The 24372-nt window shown below is 46.4% G+C and overlaps 1 protein-coding gene across 2 annotated transcripts in view; it reads right to left on the minus strand.

Moving 5' to 3' along the window:
- Positions 1–24372, minus strand: part of WNT7A (Wnt family member 7A) — a 70305-nt gene that overhangs the window by 13966 nt on the left and 31967 nt on the right. Inside the window, exons 1-3 of one of the 2 annotated variants that reach the window (XM_068695099.1) lie at positions 22237–23940; positions 21134–21360; positions 9926–10197 (exon numbers count right to left, since the gene is read on the minus strand). In XM_068695099.1, coding sequence (XP_068551200.1) covers positions 9926–10197; positions 21134–21360; positions 22237–22307 — 570 coding nt within the window. In that variant the 5' untranslated portion in view covers positions 22308–23940. Of the gene's footprint in view, positions 1–9925; positions 10198–21133; positions 21361–22236; positions 23941–24372 lie in introns of those variants that run through there. The other variant, XM_068695100.1, reaches the window with a different exon arrangement.

A 24372-nucleotide genomic window follows, 5' to 3' on the forward strand; every position in this document is an offset into this window, starting at 1 on the left:
CCTGTAACAACAGCTTGTAAGCACCAGCTTCACTCGTTCATAAACCCATCAATAACAAACCATGCATGTCTGTAGCACATTTAATGTGTTAATCAGATATTAATTTTGTTCCTCCCTCTAAGGGAACCTTAATATAAAGTATAACTCCATTAAATAGAATTCAAAAAATCTTAATGCTATGCTAGTCTTTAGTAGAGTTATTTGGATCTGTAATGTTGTGGAAAACATTTTAAGATTACACCTTCTAGCCTAAATTTGCTGCAACCACAGCAAGGCAAACTTCTTGGACCAATTTCAGAGAAAATGATGCTTAAGTGCTCACTTGGTGTCTGTCTCCCACTTGCTTCTCATGTCCCATTGGTAACAGCTGAACCTTTTTAGTAATTTCAACCAAATATGACAAAGGGTAGAAATTGTGAAGTAACTTCTGTGAAAACAAAAGATCACAGGGAGGAGACAGATCCTATAAATGTGGCAGTGTGAATGCTCATGTTGTTAGACCTCAGGCAATTCACAAAGAGTTTGCCATCAGCAATAACGCATGCTTTTGTAGGAGGGCATCCCCACTGTTGCATTGTTTATGTTTTTGTTTGCTTGTTTAATCTTTTCTTTTTTTAACTGAGGTCTTGATCCAAGCCTTTTGGACACATATTTTTGACTTCTTATTGAACTTCTTTATTTATATATTAACTGTTGTACCATCTCAATAGATAATATTTTCATGGCTGCGGGACTTATATACCCAAAGGTATAACAGAATGTTATGACTCAATTAAAAACTCATGTTTGAGTAGTCTTGTAAGAGCATACATAGTTGTACTCATAACTGTGTGTGGTCTTATATTTAGTATAAGATCTAGTATGCTTAAGGCAAGGCTAGTTTCCCTAGTAGGCCACCAGCTGACACTACAAAGAGAACCTACAACTGGAGCACTAGCAATAAATTTTGGCTTAGATGTTACTTCAAGTTTGCAAATACTGATGCTTTCCTTCTGTCTGTCCCAGGGGAGCAAATGCAGTCCATTAGGTGCAGCTCACTTTGAAGTACCAGAAGGCTCAGGGTCATTTCGATAACCGGTTCTAATGCAAATGAATACTAGTGCCTTTTGGCACTAATTGACCATGCAGAGCCAAGCATCCTCTCTGCAATTACCTGAAACCCTCATCCTTTAATAGATCCATGCTACACTCTTCCAGTACCAAAACAGGTTTTGTTTGTGTCCTTGGACTAAAAGGTTGTTCTTTATTTAATCGATTATTTAATTGTTTACTTCAAAATACCTGGAAGTTCTTTCCATTAAAGCAAAAGTCTGTTCCATTTGTACAGCAAACGCTAGCAATTATTGCTTTCGGTGATTGTTTCAGGGCTTTGTAACTTCAGAGTTTTCTGTCACCAAGTGTCTAATATAACATTTGGACCAAACCTTGGTTTAACTTCCATCTTTACCAAAACCTGTCCTATGCATTGTTCCAAGTGTCTTTACTTAGCCCAGCTATGTGAGTTTATGTTACTGACTCAGCACTGCAAGGCTCTTGGAAATGTTCCTGCAGATACTTTCAGCTCGTACTCTAGAGGTATGGGTTGTTAAGTACAGAAGACTCCAGCTTCTGTCCCCATTGACGCAGCAGGGTCACAGAAATGCAACCACATAAAGCTAGAGCTGTGTAGTGTGAATGGGGATGCTTTGTCAGAGATGCAATGAATGAGACTGCATTGTGCAAGTTCTCCAGCATAATTCAGTGTAAACTTTGTGTAGCAGAAACACTGTTTGCTTGTGTATGAAGATTGTTCTTAGTGAATAGCCTTGCTGGGCCTTTAGTGTCTTCCTAACTTGGCCAGTGACTGTTTTCTGTGGTTTTAAATGTCTAAAATATGCAGACAGAAGTGTCCAGCTTTATGCAAGTAAATCAGTCTTAGGTTTGGAAAATTAAATTTGAAGTGTGACAGATGTCATCTGGTGAATACAGGAGCAGCAGAACTGTGCTCATCAGCTATTTCTGAAAATTTGTCAACAACTTAATCCTACATCTAGTCATTAATTTTTTAAAAAAATGGGTTCTGATTGAATTTCTCAGTAAAACATTGAAAAATACAAGTTAAATAATACAGGGAAAAAAAGCCGTGTTCACGGGTCAGACTTCAGGCCAACAGATGCTGTGTTTTCTCTTTGTCGTGACTTTTATTACATGATCAGCGTAAATTTTACAATACTCAAACACAGCAAGTATTTGCTTTAAAGTTATTACTCTTTGACAACTGCATTTGTTTCAAATTAGTATGTTTGTTAAGAAATGAGGGCTTTGTTCTGCAATGTGATAGACTGAAGGCTTTACCAAAGGTCTCAACCAAAGGTGCTGCAAACAGTGCGAGTCTTTCAGGGAGACCCAAATAACTTATACAGCAACTGTTTTGTCTAGATGATGTTCCTTCCTGAGTTCTGAATGACAGGTGTATGCACAGTAGGAAATGTTGCTAACTGTCCAAAGTGAAAGACTGAATTACCTTAGAAAATGTCCAAAAATGTGGGCCCCGTTCAGTGGCTTTGCTGAGCAAATTAATCATTAGAGCAAACATCTAATTATTTCAGTTCTAAAAGGTGGATGACACTAAATTTGGAATTTGAGATCTTTGTTATTTATTAACAGACCCTGGCCCTCAGTCCCAGCTATCTTTGTCAGCAGCATGAAGGATTGTCAGCTCTGGTAATCATATACATGAAATGCGTGTTTTGCTTATAATGTCAGAATCCTCTAAAATTGCAACTGCAAGTAAGTGATAGCATTTATCATTCCCTAATCTTCAGCGTAAATCAGGAATTCAGTTTTCAACCACATAAGATATAAGAGGGAGTTAAAAGCCAAAATACAAGTAGGACCATGTATCACAATTTCTGATTAGCTGAAAGTGGAGGACAAGTGGAATGAAAATTCCTTCTTGCGGATTACAGTTCTTGTGCAGTCCAATTCCCTCTCATAATTTAGACTAACATTAATGTTCCCTTTATCTTTACTCTGGGTTGTTGAGAAGATGCAGAGCTTGTCTCTCAAGTTTGGTCTTGTTTTAAGACTATTATCTAAAAAACACAGGAAAGCCATAAAATAGAACTTTGATCCTTTCAAATACAAACAAAATACTGTAAGAGTGCACAGATGTGTATTTTTTTTTTCACACCCAGCAAAATTGCCCAGCAGCATCTTGTCGCGCCCTGCAAACACCCAGTAGGGATTCAATTTTTGTAATCATTCAACTCTGTCCTGTGCTCCCACCAACCTCAATGGGAGTTTTCCCATTCAGGGAGCTGGACTTCCTCCAAATTCAGTGTTTGGCCTTTCTGGAAATCCCACTCCCCCCAACAAAGGCATGGTGAAGAAGCTGCCAGGAAAGACTTTGCTGCAGCTAACTTGCCTTTTTGAATTGCACCAAACCCCTGCTGCGGTGCCAGGCCTTGGGGTTGGGGTGCTCACAGAGTAGGAAGGTCCTTTGAGCAAGAGGGCAGTGACACACAGGAGCAGCCATAGGGTGGGACGGGACTGGGCAACCTCAGATAATGTGCTCTGTAAGTGGACAGTGCTTCCCTTTGCCTGTACCTTACAACCATGCTAGTTTGCAATGTTTTGCAGGCTTTTTTACTAACTGCTTCCATTCATGGCCATATGTACAGGCCACGTGTGCAAACCTTCTCCTAAGCCTTCTCCTTCTGGTCTATCTGGGCAAAATGTTGTATTGCTTAATTAAGCTAGCTACTAGGACCTTCTAAACAGACACTTTTGAAGCACCTAACATCAGATTTTCTCGACGTTGTGTGACATTTTAGCAGTGGAGCAGCATTTTGTGGTTGCTGTTGTTAAGACTGCTATTGCTTTGTGAGTAGTAGTGCTGTGTGTTGCATTGGCTGAAGATTATTTTTGCTGGTGATTTTGGCATCATCTCTGTTACTGACTGTTCTCTTTATTTGTGCCATTGCTCTGCCCCATTATCCCCCATCAAGCTCCATGTTAAGGTGTCTAGCAGCCTCATCTATCAGAGGACTAAACACAGCTGTAGCTGAAGTGTGTCAGACGTACCACTGCCAGTAACAACAGTGGGCATCTACCCACTGACAGTCTGAGCTCCCCCTCTGCCTAAGGGAGCCTAATTCTGGACTTTTCTTCAGGCAAGAAACCTTGAAAAGTGCTCAAGCAGTTGTACGTTGCAGGTGCAGCACCGTGCTAAGTGTTGTGTTTGTTGCTGCTATGTACTCAACACACCTGTTGATGCTGGAGATCCACTGAGAGAGCAGTAAGGGGAGCTGTATGTAAATAACAAGCTCTTACATGGGCATCACAACCAGCCCTGGGTGTCTTTCATTCTCCAGGATCCAAACTTGTAACTAGACAAGGAAAGTTATTCCTGAAAAACGCTTTCCAACTTCTAGCCACTCTAAATCAGGAATGTACGACAGCTGCAATCATTTCAGTAGAGGCTAGTATCCAAATATAAGGAGGAAAATCATTCATCAGTTTTGCATTTAAAGAGCATCTCTCGCATTAAAAAGTAGAAGCTTCTGAATACAAAAATCAGTAACATTTCTATGGCTGTGCCAAAACAAAAAGCGAAAAAGAGTTGGAAAATAATAAGCGTGATTGCAAGGGCACTGTTAGGTTCTGGGCGTCAAGAAACGTGGCTGTGCTGCTGATGCTATAATATCACTTGATTGCTGGTGCCAGGAGTATCAGGGCAGCCTCACCCAGTTCTGTTCTGCTCAAAGCTGGTCTCCTAGACTCTCTGGAGTCTATGGTAATTTTCAGCAGCTCCAGACACAGTCGAGCTTTATTCTGATGTGTATGTGCCATTAGAGACAATCTTTCTGATGGAGTTGTGAGGCAGCTGAATACAGAAGTGCATGGTTTTGGTTACTATCAGCCTGTTGTGCTGCGTGCAGAAATCTCTTGGGGCCAAATTCAGCTGGTGTATGGATGTGGGTAGGAATCATTTGGCTCTACTGTGGGACTGTGTCCTCCTGGCATACTGACCGTGCCCTGCTAGCACTGACTAGCCAGGCATTAAGCATCCCTGGTTGTCTTCTGGGAACAGAGTTCCCACCTAGAGCTACCGGGCTGCCGAGGTGCCCCCAGGAGGGTGGAGCCAGCCCTGGGCACAGCCCAGAGCCCCAGGCTGCCCTCCCTCACTGCTGGACCCAGTCCTGGGCACCAGCAGGAGCAGGGCCATGTTTTCATGCACATCGAGGCTTAACTCAGGCAGAACTAATAAACCCCCAGAATTTCACTCCTATACTCAGGAAAATGATAAAATGCTTGGTAGCCTCTTTTATTAGCCTGTTTTCTAGTGTGCCAGTGCTTACAGTCTTTCAAATGTTTCATCTGCAAGAGCTTGTGTTCTGCTCTGCTTCTTGTCGTCAGGCTAATAGGTTAGTTAAAGGAAAACGTATCCTGAAGCAGAAATAGCTGTCTCCTCTAGAGGACAGTTAAATTCTTGCAGTGGCGTGGTGATCTCACACTATGCAAGCAGGGAAGTCCTGTGGCAGCAATCTCCTTCTGAGGTCAGGGATGCTAGCAAGAAAAAGGCTGAGCATCAGAAAAGTAGGCTTTACAGAATGGCTTGGTAAAACTCCTGAACTCCATGTTTTCCAAGTGCCCGTGTTTCACCTCAACATTATTGTAGCCTTCCCTAAAGGATAAAATACTAAACACTTCAGATTGTTATGACCATTGCTTGCTCCACTTTAGAAACACCTTCTGGTTTCTGGTAGTTTTGCTTGGTATTTGCAGCAGCCCTATTAGGCATGTTTGGCACTCCTACAAGCCCTCGAGCTGAACAGGAAAGCTGAAATGCTACAGATTCAGAGGGTGAAGATGCATTGCAAAGTTAGTGCACCTATGTATGCCTCCAAAGAGAGATGCTGAATAAAAATCCACCTTGATGTGCTCTTGAATTGCAAAAGCCTTCTAATGCAGCCTGTGCCCATGATTTATAACAATGACTCATAATATTGCATTATACTTAATATGATGTAACGCTGATGCAAGATGCCATTCGTGGAATTTCAATGTCACAGAGGAAAAGAGAGGAGAGAGCAATCTGGTCATGTACCTTGCCGTGCTGTCAAAATGAAAAGTATCCAGCCAAAATAGGTAGAGCCTTTCAGTACCTGCTTTGCTATTTTAACAGAATAACTGGAAGAATAACATTTTTATTTCCTGGAGCATAAATATCTCTCAGACATACGTTATTGTGTTACTTACAGTAATTTAATTAACTTTGTACTTGAGAAGACAAATTTGCTAACAGACAACTCAGTCTTGTAATTATAGCCCCTCACATGGAAGTTTGCAGGGCAAATCAGGATTATGCCTTTAAATTAATTCAAGCTTTATCTCTCTTTTCTGACCCAGCTATTATGAATTCTCCTCCTGTTCTCCCTGTACTGCTTGCTTCTTCCTGCAGTGAATCAGCATTTCAGGAAATACTAATTCAAAGAGGAAAGACACCCTAGACTCCATTTCTGGAGGTCAGAAATAGCAGCTCTCCAGTAGGTTTGACAAATGATGTGAGGCTTCTTGGGCTGCTTGCGGCCAGTTCTGTAGGGTGTATGCAACCCCTGCTTTGAACTCTGCCCCTTCCCCTCCCAATGGCTGGGGAAGTCCGAAATCATGCGCATGTGCTACAAAACAGAGCCCAGGTGGCTTGGGGAGAGCAGCTGGCCCTAGACGGGGAGAAATGGAGAGCTAGAGCCCCGTCTGGTTTATAACAGTAAGGAAAACTGTTACCTGCCTCACCCCAGCAGTGGAGGCACCACGGGTGCTCATTCTGCAGGAGCCTTTGGCACCTCTGGCCCTAGTCTGGCTGCGGGAGCTGCTGGGGGTGCTGACACTGCTCATGCTGAGCCAGGTGGGAGCCCAGCTCGCTGCCTCCTGAGCGTGTGCACCAGCACATTTTCAGCATTACTCCAGAAGGCTTTCAGGAAAGGGAAAAGCCACATGTTTGGTTTTTTGTTTGATTGGTTTGGTTTGGTTTGGTTTTTGTCGTTTGTTTGTTTGTTTGTTTGTTTTAATCCACCAATGGCCACTAAAATCCTCCAGGCTTGACATGGCTAATTTTCATTTAACTTCTCAGAGCTGGCAGATGCTCGTGCTGTTGCTCTGCCAGGGTCAGGTATTCAGTAGGTTCAGAGAGACAGTTGTTGACACCATGGACAGCAGAGGTAAAATAAGACTATTAAAGTGGAAAGTCTTGAATTGAGACCTCCAAAAAGTCTGGATCGCTTTTCCTGGTGTCTCTTTGCTGGTTTACACCATGAAGTCCTTCCCATGCCCAGTTTCCCTGGCAAGACCATCTCCTACTGCAGAGTAAAGTCTGTCATCTCTTGCTCACCAAGATGGGACAGATGAATTGACTGGTGTTTACTACATACCAACATGTGTTTGATTCACCAGGGTGCATCCTGAATTACCTGCATCTAGAGTCATTCTAAAAAGTACCTTTTCACAGGTCAGCCGTGAGCACCTGGGGGACTGGGGCACAGCACGGGGTGTTGTTTCACATTTCAAGACCAAAGAAGCAGAAGGGGCAGACTTTTGAACAAAGTAGCGGTGCCTACAGGTGAAGATAACAAATCAATGAGAACTGAACATCCAGTTTATTTTTGGAAGCCCGGTAGGTGCCAGTCTGTCTCCTAGGTGCATAAATATCATCAAAAACCTAGCCATGGGCAAGTAAAACTAGACAAGAATTTATAGCCCAGAGGAAAGCCACCAAGAATAGATTGTGCAGAGGCTGATAAGATCCATATTGCTCCAAAAGGGAGAGTACCACCTCAAAACAAGACAGTCTTTGTTGTGAAAGGGTTAGGTTGTGAGACCCAGCTTGCCAAATATCTGTAATGGCCTCCCTCTGCCAATTGTCTGTAAATAGTATGATCTTTCACATGAGAGCGAAGCCTGAAAGGAATCTCTCTAGCAAAAACATCATTTATTCATTCTCTGCAGGTTGGTGGAGTAACATGCCTCTTCTCAGTCATGTTACTCTTTCTTTGTTCAAACAAAGATCAGTAATTTTTCTCTGTAAGGGATGCAGGAAGAAGCGTAGAAATATCTCTAGATCAGAACAGTTCCTGAGCCTGCTGGAGAAATGGCAGATCGCCAGAGATAGCACAGCCACTGTTCTCCCAGATAACAATGCGCAGAGCTGAATCTTCCAGGCATATTCTTTTAGGACAGCAAATTGTGCACATCTAGGTGAGAAACACAAGGAGCTCACGTCCTCCGGGGAGGCTGCTGAATGCTCTGCCTTCCCACCAGCCACCTCCAGGGCCTCCTCCCTACTCCATACCTGGGAGATAATGGAGCCAAAGATACAATGAACTACTAAAATAAACTTCTTTTTTTTTGTCTATATCTTTGAGCGTCACATTTGAAATAATTTTCCAAGACAGAAGCTACTTCCATCTGTATTTGCAGTCCTCATAGGCTGGTGTGTCATTTCTTGGGAATGTTTTGCTGACGTCACCTACCAAATAAAAGCAGACCTTTCAGGAAAGTAGCTCTCCCACAAAGGTGAAACTCCTATGCTGTTATTCATTCCTGTGGATTTGTACTTGTCTAGCAGAGCAGACTGTGGGCCTTGATGTCCTACCAGGCTCTTCAGTATGCGCCTTTGTGCTACCAGAAGCCAAGTAATAAAGTCAGTGAGTCTGAGATAATTTGATTCACAAATATTAAAGGTCAGTCCCTGAGTTATGCTCAGAGTTCAGTGCTAATTCTGCTACGGTTTTGAAGTACCATGTTTGCACCAGAGAGCAAGACCTGGGCAGTTGGGATACTGGGCAGTCTAAAATCCATAATCTGACCTATAAAACTCCTACTGCGGCATGAAACAAAAAAAGAAAAGGTTAGTCTTTTTTTGGGTTGGAAATGGCTTTTCTCCAATACCATCTGCTTGGCTGCAGCACATGTACCTAAGTGGAGATGTCTCAGAGCCTACAGGTAATTACCACAACAAAAATAGTATCCACAAATTAATGGCTCTTCCTAACTTCCTTCTCCCGTTTGCTTCTAAGTCACACTAACATAATGCCGCAATGAGGATTAATGCACAGGGCTGCGAACAGTGGCAAAGGCAGAATGGAGAGCTAGGAGAGCAGGAGGAAGTGCGCTCACTGGGGAGATGCCATCAGCAAAGGGTGACTCCCATGCTCGCAGCTCAAGGCCGTGCTGGACGGGGATGCAGCCGTGGCCTAGCTGCTCTGGGTGGGGCAAGGCAGAGCCGCCAGCCCTGGCACTGCCACGAGGTGTGCAGCACAGGCCAGCCTGCATGCCTCAGAGCAGCACCCCGACCATCAGCAAGCCTCTGACCAGAAAGCCGGTACAGTTGGTTCCCAGAGCCACCAGGAAATGTGTGTGCTGGAGGCTGCTGAACCCGTCTTCCCCAGCAGTAGCTGCTCGCAGCTACCTGCTTCCAGGCATGGGAAGGGGCAGGAATGCTTCCGTGCGAAGCGATCAGCCCCGTGCCTAACACTGAGTCAGTCTGCAGTCGGCTTGCTAAAGTATTTTTCTCCTTGTAGAGGTAGTCCTCACACAAAGAACGAGGTTTAAACAGTTGGGTTGAAAATGATCCCTTTTCAAATGAGTGAGAAGTTCATGTCTGAACCTGACGGGAATCCCACTCACCCACACGGTAGCAGGCAAGTGTTTTGTCATCAGAACCATTTCACTTTCCAGATAAAATGTTTGTTTGCTTTTTCTTTTTACAATCGCAAAGAGTAACATTTAGACAAATATTTGATGGATAGATGGCCCAACAAGCGTGTATAACTTCCAAAGGTGCCTACTGCCTATGGTACCGTGCGGACGTCGGCGCTGGCGCAGGGCATGGGGTCCGGCCCGGTGCCAGGCCACAGGCGGCCGCGGCAGGGAGCGGGGCACTTACCTTCCGCCCGGCCTCGTTGTTGTGCAGGTTCATGAGCGTCCGCGCATTCTGCTTAATCTCCCGGGCATCCACAAAGACTTTGGCGAACCCTATCCCATATCTGATGTCAGCAGAGCAGCCTCCCCATTTCCATCCTTCCTCCTTGTGGTACTGTCCTTGTTTTTCTTTGTCACAACCGCAGTCGCTCAGGTTTCCCTGTGTGCAGGCAGCCGTGATCGCATGGGCTACTCCAGCAGCAATGATGGCATACGTGAACGCCGCTTCTCTGCTACCTGAAATTAAAACAGTGCTGTAAATGCATGGTGCGGCATGGTGACATGAGTCAGAAAAAGGCAGGCAAGTTCCTGCAGCGCAAACATCAGAAGGCTATTATTAGAAGTGCTGTAAATCTGCAAGCATAAGCAGGTCTCTACTCTTCTAAGTATTGATTTTTGTGGATGTTCACTGTCTGGAATGATAGCTCTCCATGAGGCAGTAGGAGATAAAATATTATTTAGACAACTTCATGTATATATTTCCAAATGGTATTAGAAGTAGTCAAACTAAACTATCCATAACAAAGGAGAGGTGGCAAATGCTTTAGGTCAAGGAGAATGAATGAACGAATGAACAAAAGAGAGAGAGAAAGAGAGAAAAAGAGAGAGAAAGAGAGAAGGAGAGAAAGAAGGAAGGAAGGAAGGAAGGAAGGAAGGAAGGAAGGAAGGAAGGAAGGAAGGAAGGAAGGAAGGAAGGAAGGAAGGAAGGAAGGAAGGAAGGAAGGAAGGAAGGAAGGAAGGAAGGAAGGAAAGAAAAAGAGAGAAAGAGAGAAAGAGAGAAAGAGAGAAAGAGAGAAAGAGAAAGAGAGAAAGAGAGAAAGAGAGAAAGAGAGAAAGAGAGAAAGAGAGAAAGAGAGAAAGAGAGAAAGAGAGAAAGAAAGAAAGAAAATAGGTGGAGCTGGGGGGTGAAATTGCTAAAACAACCAGTTTCCACCTTTTTCAAAATCAGCTCAGAAATATGACTTTGTTTAGAAATTTAATTTTACACTAATATTGTTTTTACAGGAAAATATTTTTCGAAATATTTTTCTGAAAATACTTTAGCTCAACTGAAGCATGTTTTTCAAGTCGTATATGACACTGTTTTCAACACTGACGTTTGCACAGACTCAAGGAAATAGCTTTTTTTTTATCTCAGAATTTTTCCAAGTATGGGAAAATAATAGACTTGACTTTTTGTAAGTATCATGCCGAAATCCAGGTGAAGTTACAGCCTCACCAGAGGGCCATGAGGAAGTGGTTAAGCCAGTATTATTCTGTGCAATACAGCTATAAAGGCAGGTATGCATTTGTTTGGGGGAGGAGGGATTCTCACTTTAAGTCTATGATTTAATTGATTTTCTTGAAGCTTTCGTGCATTCTGGTGTGTGGACTTCCCACGTGTGGAGCCTATGGGATCTGTGAGGCCTTTGGAAGCTGTTCTGCTCAGAGAGGGTCCATTCAAAACACACCAAGGTTTGCAAAGGTTGCTAATGGATATCTCACAGCCCATTGAAAATTGCCAGATGTCACAGGCTAAGAATCTGCCCCTACTCTTATTTCTCCAATGGCTATCAATACAGTCAGGATCAGCCTCTTATTAGGACAGGGCAAAGGGAAGATCAGCTTCCCTTCTCCAAACACCTGCCAGTTGAGTTCTGGCAGACTTCAACTGCTGGCAGTAGTGTGCTATCCGTGCACGAGCACATTTCTGCTGTTTATTGGAATTCACCAAAAATAATCACTCAGAAAAGAAATCTTACAACCACTTCATTATCGGCCACATACCTTTCATATATATGAAATTCTGAATTTCTGTACTTGTCATTAAGGTTCTTTTAATGAAAAATATTCACTTTCTTATGGCAAGGAAGTAAAATGGAAAAGAAATGACACTCAAAATCTGTTAAGAGGCAACTTTGTGCCCTTTTATTGGCAGAGGTAATATTCCCATTTACACCGCTATGCGCTGTGCTTATAATGGAACTTGTAGTCAAGAACTAGATGCTCTCAAAGGATTTCTTGATTTCCCTTGTCAAAAATCAGTCATAAAATGCTGAATTGTTGTGACTGTGGACTTTGTATATGAGGCTTTATAGAACTAGGGGGTTATATGAAAATCTGCATGTGGGATAGAAATCACTGGCTTTAAGTGTATTCAAGTAGTACTCTGCGTGCCCCTGTGCCAGCTGCATGGGGAGACCAGAGGCAGCCCAGAGTGAATCCACAGGGACCAGATAGGGCATTTTAGTCGTCCTTCTCCAACTTATCCTCAACTACATCCTCACTATTTTAAGTACAGCACTATGAAAAATGCCCTAATAAACAGGGGAGGGTGCAATAAGTAGTCCCAATTTCTCCATTCAGAGGGTTCCTCCCTGAAGAGTCAATGCTTTATGCCAGGTTTCTGTCTCATGAAGTAGCAAGAGTGGGACAGTACCAAAAAAAAAAAAAAAAAAAAAAAAAAAAAAAAAAAAGTTTTAAGTAGAAATTTGCATTTGGTTCAGTTTTTCTTTCAGATGGATGATTTCTAATCTAGCACAAGTTGTTTTCAAGATAGAGAGTAAAAAAACACCGGGAGACTATTTTAAGTCTCTACATTGTAAATACAAAGCTGCTGTTTTTTTATTAGAGGGAAGCAAAATGCAATATAGAGGATATAAAAACAGCACAGTCAGGAACAGAATCCATTGTCAAGCTTGATCTTAAAATATTTTCACAAGTTACTTTATAAATTGGTCTTGCTTGAGGAAAAAGTGCGGCAGCTTTTCCAAACTAGAAGTTAGTAGATTGCAAAGTAAACAAAGCAAGAGTCTGGAGGAGTCGAGCCAGGTGGGAAGCACCTTGGCACTTGTGCAGTATTGATAAAGTGGCACAGGCTTGTCACGTCTGCATTAAGCTATCTGCTTTCCATAAATGATTCACCTTTTTAAGCTTCTGTAGCTCACGCAAGTGTCAGCACGTAAGGTAGGGGTAGGCATAGTTCATTATGAACATCTTTTGTGGCGCCGTTTTAGATACCAAAACAGTATAAGATTTTTTAACAAAATGGGGAAAACATGAAAACATGTGTTTTCCTGCCACTTTTAGATTACAAATACGACTGCTGTTCTGATTTCAGCAGGCAGCTGAAGTACCTGAAGGATTAAAAATTATTTTAAAAAATAATTTAGAAAGTAAATAATAATTCCAAAATGCATATAACAACAGATCTGTTTGTCTTTGTGGAGGATCGGTACACACCATGATCCTAGATGCTGATTCAATGTAAGTGCTTTGTGGAGGCTTTTCCAGCCAGCACCATACAAGGGTGCACCTAAAACCACTTGTGATGGGTAAAACTGTCAGAAGGAAGCAGGATGGCTGCCTGGGATGTAAAGGAGCTGTGGAGGAAGGTGAGAGGTGGCTACACCTGTGTGAGAACTGTGATGTGTACTTCCCCTGGTATTTGATGGAGGTGCAACTCATTTACAGGTGCCCCTTCCATTGCACTGCTGGCTGCAGGGTGAACCCTGCTGATACTCCCCAAGTGCTGGGCAGTATCACACCTCTAGCGTCAGCCTTGCAGCAGCTGATGAAAAGACAGAGAAAGTAAAGAGGAACAAGGGGATCCCCAAACCCATCTGTGAGAGCTGTGCCTTCAGCTCCTAAACAACATGGCCTTTCCGTAGTCTGGACTGAGCAGAGGCTGAGCACAGCCCTGAGCTGAACTCCAAGCATTAGAGACATCGGAACAGGAGCTGGCAGGCTCTCAAAGCCTGCTCCCTTTATTTACAAGGCTGGGGATCCAACAGGGCTTTCCAGCCACGGCAGCGTGCCCAGGTATAAGCACTGGGCTAGCAGAAGTGATGTTCAAGCTCGGTGCAGATGCGTTGGGGCTGGCAGGGCAGTGGCACCCCTGCTCCCAAGCCACCAGTGCCACCTTCAGCACTTGGCTGGGCCGTAGGGTGTGGGCACTGACAACTGCCTGGCTCTGCTCCTCCATCCAGACCAGTCCAAACAAGTGCTTCAGTGCTGGACGAACACAAAGGCTTTTCTTGGCGGGTCAGACACAAATATCTCCCTGCTCTTTCTATTTTTTCTGGACTTACATAATGTATGCATTGTGTCCATGGGAAAAAAAAAAAAAAAATGCCCACTCCCCCATGGAGCAGTGCATTGCAGCTCTGTTTGCTTTGATGGTGGGTAGCTTGGCATCCCTGACTTCCTGCAGCTCTGCAACTCCATTCTTCCCATGCAAATTGCCCTTCACAGCACTGAGTCCTGTCTTTAGCCCCTGCACTGGGTAGCACAAGGCAATCCCAAGTGCTCTCACTGAGATCTGCACTGTCAGCCACCACCACGGGGTGTCAGAGGGCAAGGGTGAAGATTATCACAAGTGAGTGAAAACATAAATATTACCAGCACAGGTGGCTCCCCTGTCACTGAACATAACTATATGGAACTCATACATAGCTTGGAGCATTAATCCTGCAAGCAATCACGTGAACATCTTTGCTCTTGTGTTTAAGTGTTGGCAGGATTGGGCTTTGGCTGGTCAGCAAGCACCTGTGTACTGGCTGCAAGGAGGGCTCTGCATCCTGGTATTAATTCAGCCACCTTACATTTTTTACATTTAATCTGAAAATGTCAACAATTTATTAAAAACTTTGTTCGTGCTGATTACAAATGAGAACTTGGATTTAAGAAGAAGCAAAATAACTTGGTGGAGCATCAGAAACAGGGTGTAAGCCTGCAAGATACAGAGCAGATTTGATTTCAGGAAGGCAACAAGTGCTCAGCCATTTGGTACCTCTCAGGATCTAAGCATGTTGCTAAACAGCTTGGCCCCTCTCATAAATTGACTGAGCTGTGAAATGAAAAAGACAAATTTCTATTTATCTCACCTGAAAACCTGGGTTATATTTTCTGCTATTTAAAGCCAAAGGGTCAAAGAGGGAGTTATCTGCAGTGACATGAGCTGAAATATGATTGTGAAAATATAAAGATGGAAAATACAACGTACCTTGCCAATTATGTGCCACAGCTAGCATTACTTCACATCCCTCTGTAGAGGTCATAACTCATACCTAGTTAGAACGAAGAACAGAACTCTTCCTCTGCCTACTTTGGGGTGTGCCGTCTCCTTTCTTGGTAGACTATGTATGGTCTTGAAGTTGTTTTATAATTTGGAGTCTGTTTTTTTTTGGTTTGGTTGGTTAGTTGGTTTTTGTTTTGTTTTGTTTTGTAATTTTTCTTTAACCTAGCATGTGTGATTAATAAAAATGGTTGCTTAAAAAAGCATTGAAATATCCCCCTTCCATTTTTCTCCCCCCTCCTGTAGTGACTCAGAGCTTTGAGGGGTTCGTCCTGTCTTGAAACAAAAACGACTGTTCCCTATAAAACATGGAAGTACCTTCTCTGAAACAATTAGCACCCATACATTAAATTAGTAGAGTTGCTCTAAAAACATTTGAGACTTTGAGGGTCACTGTTGTCATCACCACAGGACATTCTTAAACAGAAAGCAGCCCATATATAGTGACTTTTTTTTTTAAATACCCTCTTTAAGCTTGTAAAGTTACTACTCAATGTATATACACTGCAAAAAAAATCACAGCAAGTATTCTGGAGCTCAAACGATTGTTTCCCTTTTTCAGATGGCTTTGATCCCTCCATGCCAGTGCGTTGCTTCGGAAAAGCCCACGTACTGACCCTGCAGTAGGAGAGAGCTCTTCTATCTCTCTAGTGAAATGTAATCTTTTTGTTTCTCTGAAACATGTACTCACAAGACACATCTGAAGGCAGGTATGAAAACCTTCTGATGGGAATTCCAACTACAGTGACCTTGGGGCAATGTTTTATCTTACTGTGACAGTCCCTGCTTAGAAAGATTGACTTTTTGGCATAGAGCAGCATGCTGGGGTTTGGATGTTCAGGCCATATTTCAGCCTAGCCTCTATTTTGCCTGCAAATAACTGTTCTTGTGCAAGATATTTACATTGAAAAGTGGTTGTAAGAGTTGGAAACTTAGCACAGAAATGCAAATCCTTGCCCTATTTGAGTAGATAACAAGACTCCTGTTAATTACAGCAGTATTTCTTTTCTGTATATCTCAGGGTTTTCTTAATGCTGATCAGAATTTATCGCTCTCTCTTTTAGATATTGGCCACGCTGCATAGTGCAGCACCACTTAGAGCATGTGCAATATGAAAACGACAAGCATATTCATGTTGGTTTGCCTGTGGTTATTTCCCTGGTCTGCTATTTTGTAATTCAGAGAGAATCAGACTGTTTAAAACCTGACAAAAGAGACTACACCAGTACTTAAAATCAAAAAGCTCTAGACAGTGATTGAACATGGAAACCCTTTTTGAACACACCTGTACTGGGATCTTTTCAAAAGTTTTTTGTCTTTATAACAATAACAAAATTAGATTTTACAGTGTTATGTATCTGTTAGCTAGGCCAGACCAGGCTACACAGGAGAACGAGCTAGAACTCGTTCTCTATGCACATGAGCAAAGGAGATGCTTCCCAGCTGGTAGCTACTGAGCAAGCCTGTTAGAGGCTGCCTTGTGGGATGGTTGTAATTTGTTTCAGTAAGTGAGAGTGGAAACGTCCCCTCTTCCTTCACGCTTATTTTAATATAGGGAAAGTAAGTCACTGTTGAATTTGGACCAGTGAGCAGTGCAGAGCTAAATTTGGAGCATATAAGGGAAAGTTAACAAGCTCTTCAGTTCTAAGGTGTACATCTGGATACATCTGCAGTGATCCCTGAGTCCAGGCAAGTGCACAGCACTGGGCTGTCTGCTGCACTCAGAATTTTTAAGGGCAGTTTGTTCACATGGATTCTTCTTCTGCTTTCAGCTTTACTGGCATGAGTAATGTCAGATGGGTGGAGGTATTAAGGGGGTTATACTGAAAAGCTGTTGATGTAAAAGAAACCAAGAAGTGATGGATTTTAGAAAGACCTGGATGAATACTTGGCTGAAACCAGTTTTGCTGTAATGTTCTTCAGGGACCACTACATGTCTTCATAGCCCTCAGATGATCGGCTGTATCATCATCAAATCGGCTGTATGCCCTTCATCCTTTCCCATGCAGGGTCCATGACAGCTTCTGCAAGGCTGCACTGCCTTTCTTCTCAGAGATCTGCACTGAAATGAGTTTCCACTTCACTGTATCTCTTTGTAGAGATGCAGTCAAATAGTTTGTATTATTTCTACTTGGAATTTTTTCCTATGAGTCTCATTGAATAGTGGCAGTGAAGCTCCATTGTGACAAAAAGACAGCTCTGTATTTTTGCCCTCTAGATGCCATGAAAAGTATGGGCATCCTGAAGTAATTATTTGAGATAATTATGCCCTGCTAGTACCTTGGCTTATCACTGCCACAGCCGGTGAAGTTCCTGCTGACCACCTGGCTGCACGCTGCAGGATGCGCTTTGCCATAGCACCTGCTCTTTCTGTGGTCCACCAGAGCCCAGATCTGATGGTCTGATTCTGTCAAAGGCTTCTCTGGTTGCTCAGATATTCAGGCTAGAAACACAAGGGGTGGGGGGGGTTCTTTGGCCTATCTTGCTTCAAAATCTGGGGTTTTGATTGCGGCTGGCTTTGGGAACAGAAGTGCTGACCACCGTAACAAATGTGTCTGGTTTTAAAAGTGTCCATAATTGCCATGTTGCGTCATCTCCATGGTTATTTTAAAAAATCTCTTTGTGACTTTACATTATTAATAAGGTTTCTACAGAATTGTCTAGAAAAAAAAAAATCCTTGTGTTAATCTTGTTTGCAGTTTTATAATTTCTGCTGTAACTGGACCAAGCCTAGAGTAAACTGACGTCATTTTTACTGTTACTTCTCTTCATGTTATTGGCACTACTGTCACCAGCTGTCACGATAAGATATCCACAGCATATTAGTAGGGAAGAATCTCTCTTTTGAAGGACAAACCAGATAAAATGACACAAGAACCAGTGTATATGCTGTGCACTAGTTGGAAGCAGGCTACAATGAGTTGGGACACTCAGTCTGTGATCACAAATCGGCTGTATGAAGCATGGATGAGTTTAAATGATTGCAAGTTCTACAACTACATTATCACTGGGAGACAGATTAAATGTAAATTTGTTAAAATACGTACCCACACGTGCTACCGAGAAGAAAAGGAAAATTTTGTTTGATGCTTTCCTTCTACAGACTTCAAAGTGTTTCCCCAAGGCTAGAAGCCCTATTGCCATGTTAAAAAAAAAAAAAAAAAGGGAAAAGAGAAAAAGAGAGGAGGAAAGGAGAGTGACAGGGTCCTTCAACCCTGTGTCAGCAAAGCCACTGGGAGAAATTAGGCCTTCTGAATCACCCCACAGTGTCAATGAGAGAATTTAAATAATTTGGGTGCATTTGCACAACATTCATAAACTAGATCACCCAGTAAAAAAGCAATGAAACCTGTTTTCAAAGAGACTTAGCTTGGTGTGCCATCAAAATCATGGGCTGGGAAATAGTTCCCAAGAATATGTGGTATCCAGGGTAACTTATTTGTATGGGCTAACACACGCAAATCCTATTAGCATAAGAGTTACTTAAGCACATCCTCCCAAATTGATATTAGAATTTGCCAGTTGCACGCGCTCAGCAGCGCAGCGGCAAGGCGAGCCGCATTACTGTCATTCTGAAGTCATCCCCTAATCATAGAGCAAGCACAGCAGTGCTGCTTGAGTCCGAGCACCGCCGCCTAACAGGAAAAGAGGAATGAGGTCATGTAGCCCCCGACTCCATCGCCCGTGGCCAGACAAAGGTGCCCTGCAAGCTTCCAAGGGATCACTGTAAGGATGCGACTGAGCAGGAAATATAAGCAGCCTCTGAAGACTATAAAAGTAGTAATGCACTGCTGTTTGAATAGTATATTGCAGTACACGCTGTGTCAGAGGACTGAGAAGCTAGATCTGTTGCTATTAATTAAAAAAAAATGGCGGGGGTACAGTATCTTTACCCTAATGATGACCCAGTTTGTTCTTCTGCAAACTAAACATCAAACACATCTGATAGGGTATACAGCTCTTCCTGCCACAACCTGTTTAGGGTAAGGGATATTGGCCTGATCTCCTGTTTCTGGACACCACATTTGTATTCTGGCTTTGTGGCATGCGGGTGTTACCTTTTTAACCAGATGCAAGTACTAGTCCCTGTTCTGTGAACGGTAACCCAGAGCACACCTCTACATAGAGATCATAGGGGAGGAGAGGGAAATCAAGGAAAGGTGCTTTTTCCTAACAGCCACAGAAAGACGAGCTGTGTCAGATATTCTAGGTCTCTGTACATGCCGATAGACAAGAAGCAGAGGAACAAGGAGACAACCTGAACCAAGCAGTTACACTGTAGTATTTCATGACAATTGAGGGCCTGAGTATTTTTATCCTTGAGACACCGTTGCATATCTTACATGCATGTAGGATATACTATTGCTGATCTCAGAACCTGTGTGATTTTTTGAAGGTTATTTTTAAATGTAAATGCCAAAGCTGTTTAAATTTGAAGTTTTTGGTTATTCTTTGAACAACTTTTATAATTTGGATGATATTCAACACTTGATTCTGCTCTGAAACCAGCGATGAATTTGCGCTATCCATCTTAGCATCGTAATGGGTAGATAGAACGTATTAAGAGTTATCACCTCAAAGACAGATCAAAGTCTACTTCCTTTAATATTGACTTTCTTTAAAAGGACCTAAATATAACCCACTAGCTAAATAATTCAATTTTGGGAGGGGTAGAGGAACTGAGTGCATGTTTATACAACAGACCACAATAACTCTGCACTTTTATGATTTGTTGGAGAAGAAATCCTTCTCACATTTTGTGCTTAAGGAAATGTTACTCTTAGGCTAAATGAGCCCAAACCTGTCACCCATCCAAATGGACTCTTCACTGACATAAGTGGCAAACACTTGCATGGATCGCTGACAGGAACAGCCCAGATCAAGGAATAGAAACAATGAGCTAATCTGAGTACAGGGTCCATTTTCAGATGTTTCACAATGTCGCACAGTGTGGTTTTCACGTACCCTACTTGACTTACTGTGCTTGATTATCAAAGGTGTTGAAAGACCTGTTACTCACACTGGACTTTAAAATTTGGTTGGTTTGTTCTCTTTCTGCTCCTTAAATACCTCAAGTTATTGTAAAATACACATATCAACATGCACACGTGATAAAATGATGTTCAGTTAATGCCAAGCATTCTTGGGCTTTCCCAAGCAGAGTGGCAACACCGTCTCTCTCCGTGAGAATGTGAGGAATGGGGTACTAGGGCCAGGTCCTGCCATTTGTCCACACACAAGTAAATGGCACCTGGAAGCCAGTCCAGTCCAGAGGGTTTCCCCATGAGCTGGAAGCCAGTCATAGCTGTTGTTTGGGGTTCTCATGAAACACCCATGTTTTTTATCACACTGAGCATTGTTTGACTGATTTTGTGGTTTTCCTATCTACCTTCCAGATGGGGAGGAGGCAGAGAGACCTGAAGGCTGGAAAGCACAGGTCCCAGCTTCACCTCCTGGACATGGAACAGCGTACTGTGAGTGATCAGCTTTCAACTACGGCTCTAAAAATTGTTATGCAGCTCTTTGGAAAACTCTTTTCCTTTCTCTTTAAGTGCTGTGGAATCAACAAACATTGAGTAAGCTCCACTACTGTGTGTTCCGCAGTCCAAGGGCATGAGAGTTTCAACCTCAGTTCCATTTCCTCAAATGTGTTCATCATTACTGATGCCAGCTTAGTTAAGAATTTCAATATACTTTGTACTGCAAAAAATGGAAGCTGGAAATGGAATCTTCTGACTGTTAGTTGGAACAATCTCTTTGTAAATGCCCTGACATCTCAACCTGCAGCGCACCCATTCTTCCTGGTGGGAGAGGGGTCACTACAACAGCTACTGCAGAGCAACTGTTCTGTGTGGTGGGTGACTGCTGGACCTCCATCCTAACAGGTACAACCATCGGGCAGTATCACTGGTATGTTTCTACACCCAGACGTGTAATTCAAACCCCGCTCAGCATTCAGTCTCTGAGCGCTGCCTTTAACCTTGTTCACATCTTTAAGTACGCAGACACAGGCGGCGTGCACAAACTGCCCCTTCCCAGCGCCCCGTGGCCCCCGTGCGCCCCTTTTCAGTGTCATGCAGGTGAGAGCTGGCAGTAGCTAGCAGAGAGGCAACGTACCCACTTTCAGCTCCTTCCCGAAGACGGTCCTCTCTCCCAGGGCTGAGCAGTTCCAGCGCCCGTTGCGAAACTGGAACTGGCACTCGTTGATGCCCATCTGGGACCCTTCCCCGATGACGATAATCGCGTCGGGCCTGCTCTGGCAGATCGCCCGCTGCCGGGGGGCAAGCCCCGGGATCTTGTTACAGATGATGCTGGCTCCCAGGGCCACCACCGAGGAAAATCCCCTGCAACGACAAGAGACCAAAGGTGGCCGGGGGGAGGCTCGGCACGGAGGCAGATGCGGCAGCACCCCGCTGGGACGGCTCCGGCAGGTGCCCCCGGCGAGCAGCCGCCTTTTCCCCCCTGCCTTTTCCCTCTCCCTGTCTCTCCCTCCGCAGCCCGAGCAGAGATAAGGAGCACGTGGGCTCCTGCCAAAACGGGACCCAACTTCCTCATTCGTCAATGAAAGCGCAGGCAACAGCGGTGCGTGCCCGGGCACGGGCAGCGGGCAGGGGGGGCTTCGCCTCCCGTCCAGCAGACGGAGCGAGGGCAAGAGTCCGAGCCCCCCGCCCCTGGCCGCGCCGCTTGCCCCGCAGCCGAGCGCACCTGGCCCGGCCCGGAGATGCTGCGGGACCTGAGGGGGACCCGAGGGGACCCGCTGTGTCCCCTCGGTGGCCCAGGGGCATTGGGGGGGGGGAGCTCGGAGGTCGCCAGCGGCAGGTGGCTGCGTGAGCCGGCCGGGACGAGAGCGGCCGCGGTACCCCGAGCCGGGCACGGAGAAGGGGCTACGGACAGCCCCGGGTGTCCCCCCCAATTGCCGGGTGTACCCCCAAAGCCCGGGTGTCCCCCTGCCCCCAGGTGTCCCCCCCGCCGGGGCCACGCATCGCCGGGGCCGCCTTGCCCCGCGGAGGCTGCGCCCCCAAGGGTCGGTGAGGCGCGGGGGCTCTACCTGTCTCTTAAAAAATAATCGTGATCACCAGCATCGGGTGGTTTTTTTTTTTTGAGACTTCCCGAGTTAAATAGTAACACGTCTGGGCAGGTTGGGCTGAGAGCGAGAGAGAGCGCAATTGTTATAAAAGGAGAAAAAAAAAAAAAAAAAAAGAGAAAAAAAAGTTACTTACCCGATCTTGATATACACAATCCCCAGGCTCAGGAAGATGTGGAAAATCCAGCGCCTTGTTTTCCTGTTCATATTCCCAGCTTGCCGTGGCTCAGCCCAACATGCGAAATGATGCCCGGGGTGCGCTCCGGGTGCCGCCGGGTCAAGGCAGCGCGGCCGAGCGGGGCAGCCCCCGCCGCAGCCCCCGCCGCCCGCCGCCGCCGCTGCGCGCTGGGGACCCCCCGGGGGCGCTCACCATGGCCCTGGGCCGGGGCTCTCCGCACCGCCCGTCCGCCGGCTCTGCCCCTCTCGCCTGCTCTTTTTCCCTCTAGCCGGATTTGTATGCCTGTCACACGTAGCGCTTTATTGCCGGCGATGTATGGGGCTGCGGGATCCTCCCGAGCGCCGGCGGCTCCGGGCGCTCCCCCCAGGTTCAATGTTAACTATCTCCCTCGCTCGCTCTCCTTTTTTTTTTTTTTTTTTTTTTTTTTTCCTCCCTTTCTCTCTTCTTCAGCTACTTGGGCGTGTTCTCCAAAGGAGGGAGTTGTCCAGCCGGGGGGGAAGAAAGGCGGGGGAGGTGGGAAGCAGGGTAACAAGAAATGGCAAACGGATCACCTGCCGGCGAGGAGGCTCACAGCGATCCCCCCCGGGCGGAGAGCTCGGCTCCTCCTGCGGGCACGGCCCGGGGGCAAGCGGCGGGGACCCCGCGGGGTGGCGGCGGGGGGCGCCCCCGGGGCTGCACCGACGGGGCGCCCGGCTGGCCCCGGGGTGCCGGGCGGCATGGGGCCGCCGTGCCGGGACCGGGACCGGCACCGGGACCGGCACCGGGGCCGGGACCAGCACCGCTGCTGCGCGCCGGCCGGCACCGGGAGGGGACCGAAGTTGAACGGCGCGGCTGTCGCCTGCTCCCGGGGCTGCGCAGCACCTGGGGCCGGTTTTATGCGTTCGCTCCGGCCCCGACGCTCCTCCCCTGGCTCTGCCTCCCCGCATGCAACGTGCCGCTTCTCTCCCGGGCTTTGCCCAGCCGAGAGCAGCCGGCGGAGCGGGGCGAGCCCCCGGCAACCGCAGCATCCCCGGCGGCGGCGGGGGCACGGAAAATCCCCCGCGCTGCCGGCGCTCCCCTGGAGCGCCTTCCCCACTTATTTTGCCACCGGTTCTGCCGCGGCCAGGAATGGGGCCGTGGAGCCCCGAGGGGCGGAGCGGGGAACGGGCCGGGACCAGGTGGCTGCGGGACGCGGCCGGCTCCGGCCCCACGGGAGGCACAAGGCGGGGGGGGCAGCGGGGGCGGTCGAGAGGAGTATCCCCGCTCCGCGTTGCGGGAATTTGCGCGGATACGATGACTATTTTATTATCCACTTGAAATATTTCAAACAGGGAGGTTACCTAAATGATAACAGGGGTGTGGTGCTGGAATTGTTCTGCTGATAGTGTTTTGCTGAAAACAAAACAAAAAGAAAACAATAAAACGTGCCCGGGATCCGCGCCGGAGAGCCGATCTGAAGCCCCCCGGGTCGAGCGGCGGCCCCGGTGCGCCCCAAACCGGGGGGATAAAGCGGGGGCGGCCGCCGGGATGCGCAGAGGGGCAGAGGGGTCCTGGCGACCCTGTCGCGGGTGAGAATAGGGGCAGGGAGGGGGAATCTCCCCTACCTCCCCGTCCTTGTCCCCCCGTGCCCCTCTCCCCTCGTCTCCCTGTGCCTCCCGGCACACCGGCTGCCCTCCCATCACCTTTACGCCCCGCAGCCCCCGCCCTGGGGAGGGGGCTGCCGGCCCGGGGCCGCCTGCGGAAAGCGGAACGCGGTGGGGCCGGGGCGGGGGGGCTGGAGTCAGAGCCCCCCTGGGGGCGGCGGAGGGCGCCCGGCCGCGGGCAGGTGGGGCCAGGAGCCCGGCGACACCCGCAGAGACTTTGTCGCGGCGACACCTGGCGGGCACGGCGCGGAGCGGCAGCCGCGGCCCCGGCACCTGCGGGCGGCCCCCGGGGCTCCGCGGCCTCCGGGGAGCGAGGGGCGGCCCCGGGCGCACAGGTTGCCGAGGGTTTCGGGCAGCCGCGGGGATGTCTGAATGGGAAATAAATCCCAGGCTTAGGGCACAGCCTCTTGGGGTGGGAGGGAACCCCCCCCGAAAAAGAGGTGAGAGGGAGGCAGGAAGGCGTTATTCCAAG

Source organism: Anas acuta, chromosome 11, assembly GCF_963932015.1.
Source record: "Anas acuta chromosome 11, bAnaAcu1.1, whole genome shotgun sequence".
Lineage (NCBI taxonomy): Eukaryota > Metazoa > Chordata > Aves > Anseriformes > Anatidae > Anas > Anas acuta.